General features: G+C 49.5%; 6 protein-coding genes across 6 annotated transcripts; 3 read left to right on the top strand and 3 right to left on the bottom strand.

The window, feature by feature from the left end:
- Positions 1-9: 9 nt before the first annotated feature.
- On the bottom strand, positions 10-1,169 carry ASPVEDRAFT_877622 (2,4,5-trihydroxytoluene oxygenase; the record flags this gene model as incomplete). The annotated part of the gene is made up of 1 exon (XM_040818149.1): positions 10-1,169. The coding sequence occupies exon 1, from the start codon at positions 1,087-1,089 to the stop codon at positions 10-12; it is 1,080 nt and encodes a 359-aa protein (XP_040673380.1). The 5' UTR covers positions 1,090-1,169.
- Positions 1,170-1,439: 270 nt separating this feature from the next.
- On the top strand, positions 1,440-2,597 carry ASPVEDRAFT_142159 (fumarylacetoacetate hydrolase family protein; the record flags this gene model as incomplete). The annotated part of the gene is made up of 5 exons (XM_040807809.1): positions 1,440-1,607; positions 1,664-1,744; positions 1,824-1,937; positions 2,011-2,338; positions 2,422-2,597. The coding sequence occupies 5 exons, from the start codon at positions 1,440-1,442 to the stop codon at positions 2,595-2,597; spliced, it is 867 nt and encodes a 288-aa protein (XP_040673379.1).
- Positions 2,598-3,414: 817 nt separating this feature from the next.
- ASPVEDRAFT_33821 (uncharacterized protein) lies at positions 3,415-4,227 on the top strand (the record flags this gene model as incomplete). Its single annotated transcript, XM_040810788.1, has 1 exon — positions 3,415-4,227. The coding sequence occupies one exon, from the start codon at positions 3,415-3,417 to the stop codon at positions 4,225-4,227; it is 813 nt and encodes a 270-aa protein (XP_040673378.1).
- A 1,221-nt stretch (positions 4,228-5,448) lies between these two features.
- On the top strand, positions 5,449-6,476 carry ASPVEDRAFT_33820 (GPI anchored serine-threonine rich family protein; the record flags this gene model as incomplete). Its single annotated transcript, XM_040810787.1, has 5 exons — positions 5,449-5,506; positions 5,578-5,656; positions 5,713-5,844; positions 5,928-6,099; positions 6,159-6,476. 5 exons carry the CDS (start codon positions 5,449-5,451, stop codon positions 6,474-6,476), a joined length of 759 nt encoding a protein of 252 aa, XP_040673377.1.
- An 801-nt stretch (positions 6,477-7,277) lies between these two features.
- ASPVEDRAFT_88854 (saposin domain-containing protein) lies at positions 7,278-7,668 on the bottom strand (the record flags this gene model as incomplete). Its single annotated transcript, XM_040818435.1, has 2 exons — positions 7,278-7,528; positions 7,614-7,668. 2 exons carry the CDS (start codon positions 7,666-7,668, stop codon positions 7,278-7,280), a joined length of 306 nt encoding a protein of 101 aa, XP_040673376.1.
- Positions 7,669-9,162: 1,494 nt separating this feature from the next.
- Positions 9,163-9,762, bottom strand: ASPVEDRAFT_33818 (uncharacterized protein; the record flags this gene model as incomplete). Its single annotated transcript, XM_040810785.1, has 1 exon — positions 9,163-9,762. One exon carries the CDS (start codon positions 9,760-9,762, stop codon positions 9,163-9,165), a length of 600 nt encoding a protein of 199 aa, XP_040673375.1.
- Positions 9,763-12,655: the final 2,893 nt, after the last annotated feature.

Below are 12,655 nucleotides of genomic sequence, written 5' to 3'. Positions count from 1 at the left end.
CTGATACATCTACTTGGCCTTGTTATCACCAAAATCCCTGGGCAGCTCAGGTCCCCAGACAGACAGCGGGCCAACAGGCTCCCTGCGCGTCGGATTCTGCCTGCTGACAACGTCCCCGTCTGCATAATGCTCAATTTTGAACCGCGAACTATCATACCAGTAGTCAAAGATCTGACTCCCGAGAATATGCCTTCCGACACCCCAAACACTCTTCCACCCCTTCTTGGCCAGATAGTGGTGGCCCATGAGCTGCGTGTCGAAGTCAGCAACCTCAAACGAGGTATGGTGGACGTACGTCGCGCTCACTGTGGGCGACGCCCGCTGCAGGAAGAACGTGTGGTGATCCGTGTACTCGTCGCCCAGGTCCAGGTGCATAAAAGTCATGACATCCCTCTTCTCGAGCTGCGGGAGATACAGGATATCCGAGTGCACAAAGTTAAAGTTGGCCGTGTAGAACTCGAGCTCCGCCTCAAATTCCTTGCACACATAACCGTAATGGCCCAGCTTGTGCACGAGCGCGGGCCCATCGTGGTACCGCTGAAACTGGCCCTTGCGCGGCTTCTCAAACGGCGTGTTGAAGGGGCCCTGCGAGTCGTGCGTCGCTGTCGGGGGAATCTTCTCCCCGACTTCGCGCTCCGTCTGACCGTACACGACGTGGAAAAAGGTCCCGTTCGGTCGTTCAAAGGTAATCAACTCGCCGCCGCCGGGGGCGTCCGTCAGAGATATGCGCACGGCGCCGGACATTGCAGCGGCTTTGTCGAAGTTTTCCGCGTCTTTTGCGACAAAGGCCGCGCCGAGGAAGCGTGATCGTCGGGTTGGGCTCTGGGATGCGACGTAGACGTAGGGGTCCCGCCCATACCCGCGATAGTAGATCGTCTTGCCCTTGGTAGCGGCCTCGACGAAGCCAAAGTCACGGGCGAACTTGGTGAAGGCGTCAAGGTCCGAGTGCTCAAAGTAGACATGCGCGATGCGGGCGAGTTGGACTTTATCCGGCGAGTTTTCCACAATGGGGATACTTGAGGGTGGGAAGATCCAGTTTTGCCATTTCGATGGGAGCAGGGCTAGCACGTCGAGGAGCCAGAGAGACATTGCGGAGTGTCTCTTCTTTAGTTTTGTCTTCAGAAGGAGTGTTTGAATATAAAAAGCCCAATTTCTGGAGGATAATGAGGGTCGAGTTTGCGGTGGTCTAGTAACATTACTTCTCCACATGCTATTTTATACAGCTGACGAGCACCAAGAACACCGCACCAGGCTTTGAATTCCACATTGACCCACTGTCTCTCCGGGCAAAGATGAAGATCCCCCGCGGAGGATCCATCTTCTCCCTCGCCTCATTGGCTGAGATGCCCAAGCTACCGCGATTCTCCACGCCCGCTCGACGATTTAGATCTCGAGTTTCGTCTCCTGACTTGCGTCTCTCAAACGTCGCGTTCTGCACAATGGGCTCATCATTCCAGTATCTCTGTCATTTTGAGACAGACAACGGCTCCAGGTTCTTTACAAAATGCAGCTCGACCAACCCCGCCACGGGAATCCCCGTTGACGCATATCCGACGTACGAGGACCTGTTGCAAGGACGAAATGCGACGACGGCCACAATAGCCAAGGTCGGCTTGATTCTTCCGGGCATCCTGTGAACCAACTATGTTGCTAATCAATGTAGCTCCTGCCTCCTGTGCCGCAAACGAGCAACTCGATTTACTGTGTCGGTCTCAACTACCGGAGTCATGCAACTGAAGCCAAGGTACGCAGCCGGAAGCATGCATGGCAATCGTCGAGATAAAAACATGAATATCGTCTAACCCCATCCATGTGGTACGCAGCTCAATGTCCCGGCCAACCCCCCGGTATGGACCAAGCCGCCTGCATCGCTCGCATCGCCAAACGAAACCATCCCCGTAAGCCGCTTCTGCGCGTCACACCTGCCAGACTGGGAGGTAAGCCATGAATCGGGAGCCGAAATTCTTCCTCCCAGCTCAGCCGTTGTCAACACTAACACACATAAAACAGGGTGAGCTCGTTTTCGTGACCTCGCGCGAGTGCCGCGATATCACGCCTGACCAAGCCCACGAGTATATCCTCGGCTACACAGTTGGCAACGACCTTTCCTGCCGCTTCTTCCAGCTCCCCGAGCAGTCCGGCGGCCAGTTCTTCTACGCAAAGGCGTTTGACAAGTTTGCGCCCATCGGCCCCGTCCTAGCGAGCCCGAGCATCTTCGAGAAGCAGCGAGCATCGGCCACGCTCGTGACGAAGATCAACGGGGTCGTAAAGCAGGATACGGTGATCGCGAAGGACATGATATTCCCGCCGGAGAGGGTCCTTAGTTGGATGAGTCAGAGTATGTCGACTCTCTTTATGTCCCCCTCATCTTTGGAACCCGGTGTACCCAGTGGGATATCTTCTGACCTCTGATTGATTCAGGCACGACCATCCCAGCGTATACAGTGGTTATGACAGGCACACCAGCAGGCGTTGGAGTCTTCCAGAAGCCGCGACAGCTACTGAAGGACGGCGACCAGGTCGAGGTTGAGATTTCGGGGCTGGGGACGTTGAAGAACGTGGTCAGGTTTGAGGAGGGCCAGGATTCCATCATGTGAGGATCTACACCATACCATACAATGAGCGCAAGCTGCGGCTGATTTTGTGATTTTGTCCTAATTCCTGGCTGACAGAAAACTCGCCTGGTCACTAGTGAAAGCAAAGCTTTGGTATAGGTTCAGCCTGTGGTTGATATGAAGGATACTTGTTGGTCTGTCGGTTCGCCGGCTTGGTATTTGTCTATAAGGCTGTCCCATCTCCGTGAAAAATTAACAGACCTGTATTGTATATGTAACTTGCCATAATCGCACTAAATGCGAGTATCGCCAAGGGATGTCTAATAGTATATCGCGAAAAGCGTAGCCAATCCGCTGCAAAAGGGTCCGTCTGAATTCTCCCTGGTGTGGCTGACAATGGCTCATGTTGTTAAGTGCCTCTGTTGCTTTTCACCTTCTTGTGCATGCGTTAGAAGCCATGTCCAGCCCCGAAAAGCCCATTCCCCACCCCCTCATACAGTAGCGACTTCAGTACATGCCCAGCATGTAGAACAATAAAAAAGAACAAAAAGAGAACGGTATTAAGAACTCAGTCTCACCAGTAACTGACCACAGCTGGGTGAGCCAGGGTCAAAGGCCCAGCACGACCCATGGATGAACAGGGCTCGATTCGTGTGATTGGTATACCCTGGATAGTTATATGTTCCAGCAGGGGCTCTGCGAAGGAATCACTGCCAAGGCTGTGAAGATTGGCTTATAACATGGAAAGCTGCTTGATCTTTCAGTAAAGGACCTGGCATTCAATTCACCCCAAACAGACTGGAACCCCTCGCACACTCTGCCTCCAGACCTAGAACACATCCAAGAAGCAAAAATAATCATGCCTGTCAACGACGCCAGTCACCGCCGAATCTTTTCTCTCCCAGAAGAGCTCATCCGCGCAACGAACACGCAGAGGCCACCCCAACAACCCAGACGCCGCTGCTATTCAGAGACAGCCAACATCGCCAACGGGGCTGATTCCCGACAAAGACACATGACGCCAGTGGAGAATCGATCAAGTTCTGTACCAAGTGCACCTGAGTACCGCTATTCCAGCTCCACAATGTACAGCATCGGAACGCCCTCGCAGATGGACTCCCTTGACCGTCCCATCTCCGCCGCCTGTCCCCCGCAGCACCCCTACGCGTTATATCTACAAGGTGTTCCTGGGGCGGAGACGCAATCCGAGATACTTTCATACTCACTGGGCACAAATACTGGGCGAAATATCCATAGTCTCGAGGGCTACTGGGAGCCGTTACCGGCTTATTCTAGCGAAACACGGATATCGCACTTTACACCACTGGCTGGGTCAATACGCAGTTCGCAAGCCGCCTTGCCCAGCCCTGGGTCCCCTGACGGCGATGCACCCACGCCGGTGTTTCCTGGAGAGGCGCTGGAGGAGCAAGAGCAACATTACATATTAAAGACAAGATTATGTGGCTTGCCTGTTTGGGCAGCAGGTCTGATACTCGTGCTATCTATCATAGCTATCGTCCTGTCTGCAGCTCTCGCGGCGGCCAACTCTGCAAGGCACGTACAGCAGCAACAGCAGCCACAGCAGACCACTACCGTGTATACGAGTCACGGTACAGCGGAGTATCAGCCTCCCACTCTTACCCTGCCTCCGCCAGTCCCATCGGTTGATTAAGCAACTGCTATAGCTGCTACGCTCATTATGCCATGTAGTCATGCTCGCCTGTATCTAATACCCTTTACCTCTGCGCCCACACTTCGAGTGTGCCTGGCTGGTGGAACTACAAGTGGCTATTACTATGCTGGGATAATTTGTAGTCAGTCTCATAATCTGGTCCTACAGGGAGGAGTAGCAACTATATCATGATATATCTCCAGGAATAGGAGTAAGAGTGCTGACGATGATGTAGCTTAGATATATGGATAGCAGTGCCAGTGATTCCCCTCCCTCTATAGTAGGCATTTCCAACGCCTCTTATATAGGGGTGACGGTGGCTCCGAGTATATTGTCCAGGTAGACCCCAGCATCCCTCTATATGCCCGGGCCTTTTGTCCACATGCTTGACTTATAGTGGGATGAACTACTCTTGGAATCCAAAAGTCCCCAAACTACACAATGTTCCCTGTCCATATAAGTGTTGATGACGCACTAGGAGTACATCATTCGAAGAAACAAGAAACTCAAATGGCCCAGTTTTGCACCAGAAGGGGAGGGGCAGTTGCCGCCTCTCGCTCCCACTGCAGCGAGGGTGGCATTGATTAAACAGATCGATGCAGGTCAGCAGAGTCGGAAAATACAGAAGCCCCACATTGAACACTGTACGTGGAAAATATCTTGAGAACCAATGGATCAATAGTCCGTAGTACATACCTTTTCTGCTGGCCCATAGACCTGCCGAGGAAGTTAACCCGCGCAGCAACTTCGACTTCGGCGCGCGCCATCACCTCCTCAGGGGCAAGTTTAACCTGATACCAAGGGCCTAGATTCGGGGACGAAAGGACCCGCGACCTACCAGCCACTAACAGTAGTCTAGAGTCTCCATTCTCAAACCGTCCCAAAGCTGACGATTCATTGTAGACTTCCCATTTGATGCATAGACGCCTGTCTATAGTGATCGGCGTGAGCAGTGCTTTGATTCGATCATAGTTGTCGACGTCTAAAGAGCCCAGTGGGCTGCATGACGAGTCCTCATACCAAGCGCACTCATGTCGTGATCAACATGTCTGATGTTGATAATATGACGCACGCTTGTTTAGATCTATAAATGCAGCTTTTGGTATCAACTCTGGGCAGAATAGGGCAAAGGCAACTCCAACAACAGCAGTCTTCTTGAACAATTCATCATCTACCTTCATTAACGATCTTGGTCACCAAAGTCATTGTAACCTCAACACAATGGCCTCCCATTACGTCTGTATCTTGGGTGCTACCCTTTTTGGCTCTTTGGTGTCAGGTCTGTCTCTGCTTTCGTGATACTCGAATCACGCAGACTGTGAAAACCCCCTAACTTGCTGTACCGGACAGGCCTCTCCGTCAACTCTCCTGCAAGTGGTTCCCAGCTCGACGTTAGCCGAAAGACAACCGTGACCTGGTCCTCTAACAGGTCAGTGACCCGAGCTCCTGATAGCAATCCAAGTTTCTGCGCTCACTCGTCTACAGCTCGGATCTCGACAAGTTCGATCTGTACCTGATCAATGATGCCCACTTCCCAAGCGTCAGCCTCAAGATTGCAGGCGATACTGATACCTCGGCTGGCTCGTACAGTTTCGATGGGATCGATGTCATCCCTGGGTAAGAATGCCATGTCAGCGAGTTTTTATTTTTATTTTTCTTTATTTTCAATGAAAAAGCGCTTACAGTGTCTCATACTGCAGCTCTGGTTACCGATTTGACCTAAAGGACACGAATGACGGCAATATCCTCGCCCAGTCTGATCAGTTCGTCATTGTCAGCAAGGGCTCGGACACGACTGTGGCCTCTGCTGGTGGTAGCAGTACCGCGATCACGACCACGGCAACCACGGCAACCACGACAGCCACCGCAACCGTGGACTCCGATGATTCTGACTGTAAGTTGGCGGGATAGCACAATATAAACCCCTAAAGGAAACCAAACCCCTTACTTTGACGCCCCAGAAGCTAATAACCCCAGCTACAACTATCACCTCCACGAGCTCTGATGATGACGCCTCCACCGTCACTGAAACCGAGGTCGCCACGACAGAGACGACTACTCGCACCACTCTCATCTCTAGCTCGACGTCGTCCTCTGAATATGTCTCTGTATCGTCCACGCCCAGCAGTTCAAGTGCCGGCGACGCTGCCGCGTCTACGACCCCCAATGCGGCTCCCCTCGTGACCTGCAGAAGGACAAGCTCGAGTATCATGGGAGCGGTCATTGCTCTCGCCGTCTGGATGTGCTAGTCCCGATTTCCACAAGTTCTTGTTCCTGTAGTGGTGGCCATGGGATTAACCAATTGGCCTTGGTCCAAGCCATTGGAGCAATTATTTTGTCTTCCCGCTTAGAAATCTACAGTTTCCTGTGCAAGCTTGCCATTGCTTTTGTTGTCTTTTTGTGATATTTCTTTTCTTTTTTTTTTTTAATTTTTGTGAAGGATTTGACAACGGAAGTGGGTACAAGAGGGATAATATCCCAGTCTTTTTAACCTTAGTGTTTTTGGTTTTTAGATTAACATGATTAGTGTAGTCTATAAGGAGATATCTTTGCGTCGCTAGGCTCTGACATTGCATAACATCCAAGAAACCTGTGAAATGTCGCATGGAAGATATAATAGCACAAGCTACAATACAAAGTCTAATGCATCATGTACGTGACTAGATATAAGCCATCCAGGCAGTACCTATGTAATGAGCTCCTGGCTTTTGTAAAATATTTAGCAAGGCACAGGTACACTGTTACCTAAGAACATAAAAAAGCTCTATCACAATACTATCACCAGCTGGATACATTAAATGGTCACTAAATATAAAAGGTAGACTTCTCTAATCACAGCATGCAGCAGCAGTGTTCATAGTAGTGTTCAAATGAGCAAGTGTGCTACCATCACATCTGTCCAATTTCAGCTGTAATGGTAGAGAAAGCTCCTGACGTCCACAAGATCTATAGAATACAAAACTTCCAATTTCATATCACCGCCCCGAGTCTCTCAGTCATATTCCCCTCGCAGGGGCCTTGATTCGAGCTACTACTCTCGCTCTGCTTCCTTAGCACAATTCCGCCAAAGCGCACACCTCCTCCGCGTTGACCACCTCCTCAAGGAAGCTAACGAGGACGGGTGCGAGCTTGTCCGCAAACTCCCCACAGTTTTCGTCTTGGGTGTTCTGTGTGGCGTTGAGGCAGATGGCCTCTGCCTTGCTGGCAATGGCGTGCTCGGTTGCGTTCTGTTGGGCTTGGCTGAGGATGGTGTTCACGGCAGCCTGGCAAAGTGTGCACTCGATGCTGGGGGTACTAGCACCTGTTGCCTTACTTTTAGTTGCAATTTCAAGAAAATAAAGTGAGTAAGTTGAGGTGAGGGGGGCCGCCTCTATCCAGCGACTGACCTGCTGCAATTGCAAGTTGCGCCATAAGGGAAATAGCGAGGAAGGTGGGCGTCATGGTGGGTGGTGGGTACGTATATAGAGAGATGATGGAGATGTTCGATATGCTGTGCTTCTGCTGTCGGTTTTCTGGACACTTGACGGAGTATCACGCTGTTGGGGTGGACATGAGGGCGTATTTATACTGATATCTATCTCATGTCTACCGGGACATAGGAATCAAACCCGCCGTTCCCGGAACTCTGTCTAAACCAGTGGCCATGCCGGACTCCCATGTAATGATTCGGAGTAAGTCGCCCGGATCCACCCATTCACGGCCAGATGCCGAGGATATCTCGAGGGCCGAGAGCAGAATCGATCGAAACTAGACGGATGAGCTCCCAACACCCACAGATTCAATCAGTGTTACCGGTTGGCAAGGGGAATGCCAGAATGAATGCAACGTGATTCATGAATATGCCTGTCGTGCCTGTAAAGGAGCTGGATCTATGCACGTGGTCAATAATTCAAAGGGATATGTCGGCTCAGGCTCGTGGCCGCTACTCTGCCTATGCCCTGTATCTAGGGCTCCAGCTCTGTGGAGCAGTCAGAGATCAGCTGAAATACCCTAAGCTAGGGGTTCTGGATAACTCCGCCAAGTCACGCGTGATAAAAGGCGGCTATGTCTCCGCCACCGTAACCTAACCAAGGAAAGACAGACGAAAGGGCTCTCGGGGACCATATCTTCACAAGTTCCTCCGGAGCTTGTAGGACCGGATCCACTGTCCTGTTCAAACCTCGGCTTGCCGCCGGCCGAACGCGCGTCGTCTTATTATCAGGCACATTGTCCATAGCGGTGGAGTAGTTCCGGCCCCGCTAGACCGTTGGCTTTGTTGATCTTCTGCTCTAAAAACGTTCAACGTGCTTATTCCCGGCTTGGCGCAACGCTGGTGAGGCGTGCACGTTTCCTGGCTTGGAGGTCAATCCTGGAGCCCAGGAGTCCCATTTTCACAGTCCAGTACCCATACTGTGAGGATCTACTACTTGGTTCTGGATATTGACTAGCGGTGACTTGACTGGACATTACCTTACAGTAGTTTATGACCTTCCCAGTCATCATTACTCTTCTGCGTACGGTTGCTGTTCATAACCACGAACATCAAAGATTAATCATATAATCTAGATATAAAATTCACACAAACATGACCCAACTTTCCAGGGGAAACGTAGCCTTCCAAGCGGTTGGTTATGGTACAGCCAAAGACTCTTGTTTGACATTCGAGGTGTATTCTCCTGCATGCCCCTTGGGGCACTCCATCTCATCCATCAGGCCGTTCATGATATGAATCTGGTCTTGCAGCTGTATAATCCAACTGTAAACTTAGTTGAGTATTTGTATCTTAGAAGGGGACTGATCTTTTAGCACCGGTATGAAATTCTGTAACTCGACGAGCTGTTTGCTTGTGGCACTTCTCCGTTTTGCGGCCAGCATATCGTTATTCTGTTTCTGGCGCTTCTGAGGCTTCATCTGTACTGAACTCTCTAAACCGTTCGGAGTGTTGCCGCCACTCTCCTACGATGAGGGCAGACGGCTACTATCGACCGTATACAGGCCTCGCGTGGCTTCTTCACTGTCGCCAGCCAGTGCGTCGTCGATTGACTTTTCGGTAGCATTGCTGAATTGAAGAATAAAAAGACTGTTGTCCCGCAACATTCGTTCTGTAATTTGCTCCTCGCTTGCTTGACCCGGGGGTTTGCTATAGCCAAAGACGGTGAAACAGTGGTCCGATCCCCACCAAAGCAGCGGTTCGTTTGCTTCCGCCTGGTTGGCTGGTAGAACTGGGATGAATGCCTTTGGAACACTCGGTTGAGGCTGAGGCTGTGCAACTGGCGTGGTGAGGTATCCAGTGTGTGGAATCGAAGGAAGCACGCTCATCATGGATTGTGCCTTCTCTATGTGTGGTGTGGTACTGACGCTCCCTGTGGGTACTGGAGACGGAACGAACCGGGTTGGATTCTTGTTGTGATGCTGAAGGCCATGCCTAATATCGCATCCAAACCCATCCGCCCTTAGTTGGTCATTAGAGGGTATGGTTTGTGGAAGGGTCTGATATAGTTCATTGCCCGCCCACAGTTGCTGCAGGTCAGGTTCTGAGGAATCGCTCCAAAACATATCTGGCACTACATTAGTTGATTTCTTTGCTGTCGAGGGACGACCAACACCCAGAAGCACTCATCGTACAAGTACGTAGATATGTCCCAGCAGGGTCCAGAAGCGGTTCTGACCAAGCGATGGCACAGCGATGTTGGCCCGCGGAGGTTTCTGAGAATCAAGTCGGAGTGGGTGGATGAATCACGAGCAAATTAAGATATGCCAGTTCTTAAAAACAGCTCAGCCATTCGAAGGCTGCCATGTGCCCCTGCAAAAGCTTATATAGTGTACTCTATCCTACGGATGACGATGCAGTATGACCGGGCTTTTTTTCCACCGCATTAAGATCTCTGGAGTTTACTGGGCATAGAACAGGCAGCCGGAATGCGTCAGCCAGAGACCCCAAATATTGTGTCTATTGTTAGAAGAATACTACCTGTAGATCCTTGGCCCCCCACAGAAAATTGAAATTGACATCCGGCAAGCATTCAAAGTGTCCAGGCTCGGACATTTCGGTAGTTCTGATACCAGAAGAAGATATTCCGCGGAGGAACGAACCTAGGCGCCACTTTTTTGTGACGCGGACACATACAAAAGCTTGCCACCGCCCTTGTCTCCTTATTTCAGTACGAATAGGCCAGCTACGATGAATACCTCGCGGATGCCGCTGAACTCTTTTAATGTACAGCGCCTCCCTTATATTGCAATTCGTCCGAAAAGAAACAAATTGCCAACCCTCGATCTAGGATCTCGTAACACTCCAACAGCTCATCCTTGCCACCACACGTCAATGACGAGAACAACCATTGCGGTGTCCATCACGAAGCTTAGGAATGGGAATACCTGCGTTGATGTGGCACGCTTTAACGAAACGAAGGGTAGGAGCCCAGAACTCATAGAGCATTGACATTGCTTGGTAGTTGCTAGATCCTTGGCATTGTTCGGTGCCTTGCACTATTATTTAAAAGATTTAGCTATAGGGTCAGCAGATATTTACCCATGCTACTAGATTTAGTGATAACAGGCTGTCAGGAAAGCTTCTGCTGGAGAAACAGGATAAACAGACTCTATCTATTAGGCCTTGAGGATACGCATACCCCAGACCGAGGCAGCTTATTATGTATAAACTTATGATCACTATAACTCTAAGGTTAGATAGTGCTCCGCTATATAGAACTATAATAGATCCTAGAGTTTAAGAATTAGAATTTAGAAATACTTTGATTATAGGTTATAAGCTTAGTATACTTTTCCATATTAAAGGCTTTAAGTTAATTAATATAACCAGACTAGTACTAGATAGTCTAGAGAAACTCTACAGCCTTACTATACTAGAAGATTTCGGGCAGCAGGAGCTAAAACTAAAAGAGAAACTCCTTAACAAGTATATATTCTGCCGAATAATTCAGCAGATAACCGGTTTTCGAATTACCTTAGAGATAAAGTTACTGGCATTAATACTCTAATCCCGGATATGCCGCGCTGGCCAGATTACTAGCTTTAATACTATAACCAAGCCGTACATTCTTCAGTATACTGGAGCTAAAGCTTTTAATAACAGTGATATATATTATTAGGATCTTTTTGTCGCCGAGGGTATTAACATGGTAAATAGGCAAAGTCACCAACATACTATAAAATATTATTCTACAGCATGCTAACATCTGCATATTCTTACATTATTATGAGGTAGATATTAATGTTAACGTCTAAGGGATTATCTGCAAGATAGGTTCTCAGATTCTGCTGGTACAGTTTACATGCTTGTTAAGCATATTAATTAACCTGGACCAGCCCTATTAGCTTTCAGCTGATGAATCGAAGTCTCTTAATCAGCTCCCAGAAATTCATAAACAGCAGCAGGTTCATAGAACGGTTTCGCGCTGCTGCAGGCTTTTTAGGGTTTGGGATGGAGGGTTTGTATAGATTGGGAGGATGCTAGTTGGTGGTTTACGATCTCCGTTTCGTTCCAATGAATTCAATTGCTTATTAGTATAGTACTTATTCTAAATAAGATCACTATAATAACCCAAATCCTGCACAAGACTCTTTGGCAACCAGGCTCTATAGCCTAGCGTATTTGTTCCACCGATTCCATTTGTTTACGTCTGCTTTCCCAGTTTTTGGCCCTCTCCATAGTGTGCAAATTGAGAAATCTTCGACTGTTGACCTGCGTTCTCTCTGGGTATAATTCTGCCCTCGTCGCTTTGCCGCTCGTAGAACCGATAAATTGGAAGACATCTTCCTCGATACGGATGTTTTCAAAGCCCTTGTCACGGCGTTGGAAAGTGAAAACTAAGTGGTGCGCCAGTGCTGCCTAGAACAACTGTAAATTAGGAAGTAATGGAGCAATACTTTGATCTCGATTTTTTAAACGAAACCAAGCGTGCGCCTAGGGTGTCATATGCTTGGAGAGGAACGTACTCCGAGCTTTTCGGATCCTTCCTGTGTGTAGTGATCAGCAGCGGGGGTGGAAAGCAGCCACTAGCAAGCCCCGATATACGCTGCTGGCTTGGAGCTCGGCCTGGAAGAACGGAGCTTCCTCAGTACCTTAATACCTTTATCACAACATATAATATGACTGGCTGGAGAGCCCTCGGACCAAAGGCTTTAGGCGCCATGTCTCAGATATCGCATGCATGTGGACGGCTAGTATGGGATTCAGGAGATGAGATCCTCTACTGAATGAACCCTTCTCTCTTCTCACGAGGAGTTAATCCCAGGGGATCTTAGATTAACCCTGATCCTGGAGGCGCCACTTCACCCTCTACAGACAACGGAGAAAGTTAAGTTTGATTTAGTTCTCCGGACAAGTGGAAGGCCAAACGAAGTCATGATCTTCATGTATAAAACGCTGGCAGAGGATCATATAACGGGGCTGAAGGACAGGGCAGATGTTGCAGAGAATTCTAAT

The sequence above is a fragment of the Aspergillus versicolor genome, assembly GCF_001890125.1.
Source record: "Aspergillus versicolor CBS 583.65 unplaced genomic scaffold ASPVEscaffold_13, whole genome shotgun sequence".
Classification (NCBI taxonomy): domain Eukaryota; kingdom Fungi; phylum Ascomycota; class Eurotiomycetes; order Eurotiales; family Aspergillaceae; genus Aspergillus; species Aspergillus versicolor.
The sequence above is the reverse complement of the archived record's forward strand: the minus strand, read 5'-3'. Positions and strand labels throughout refer to the sequence as shown.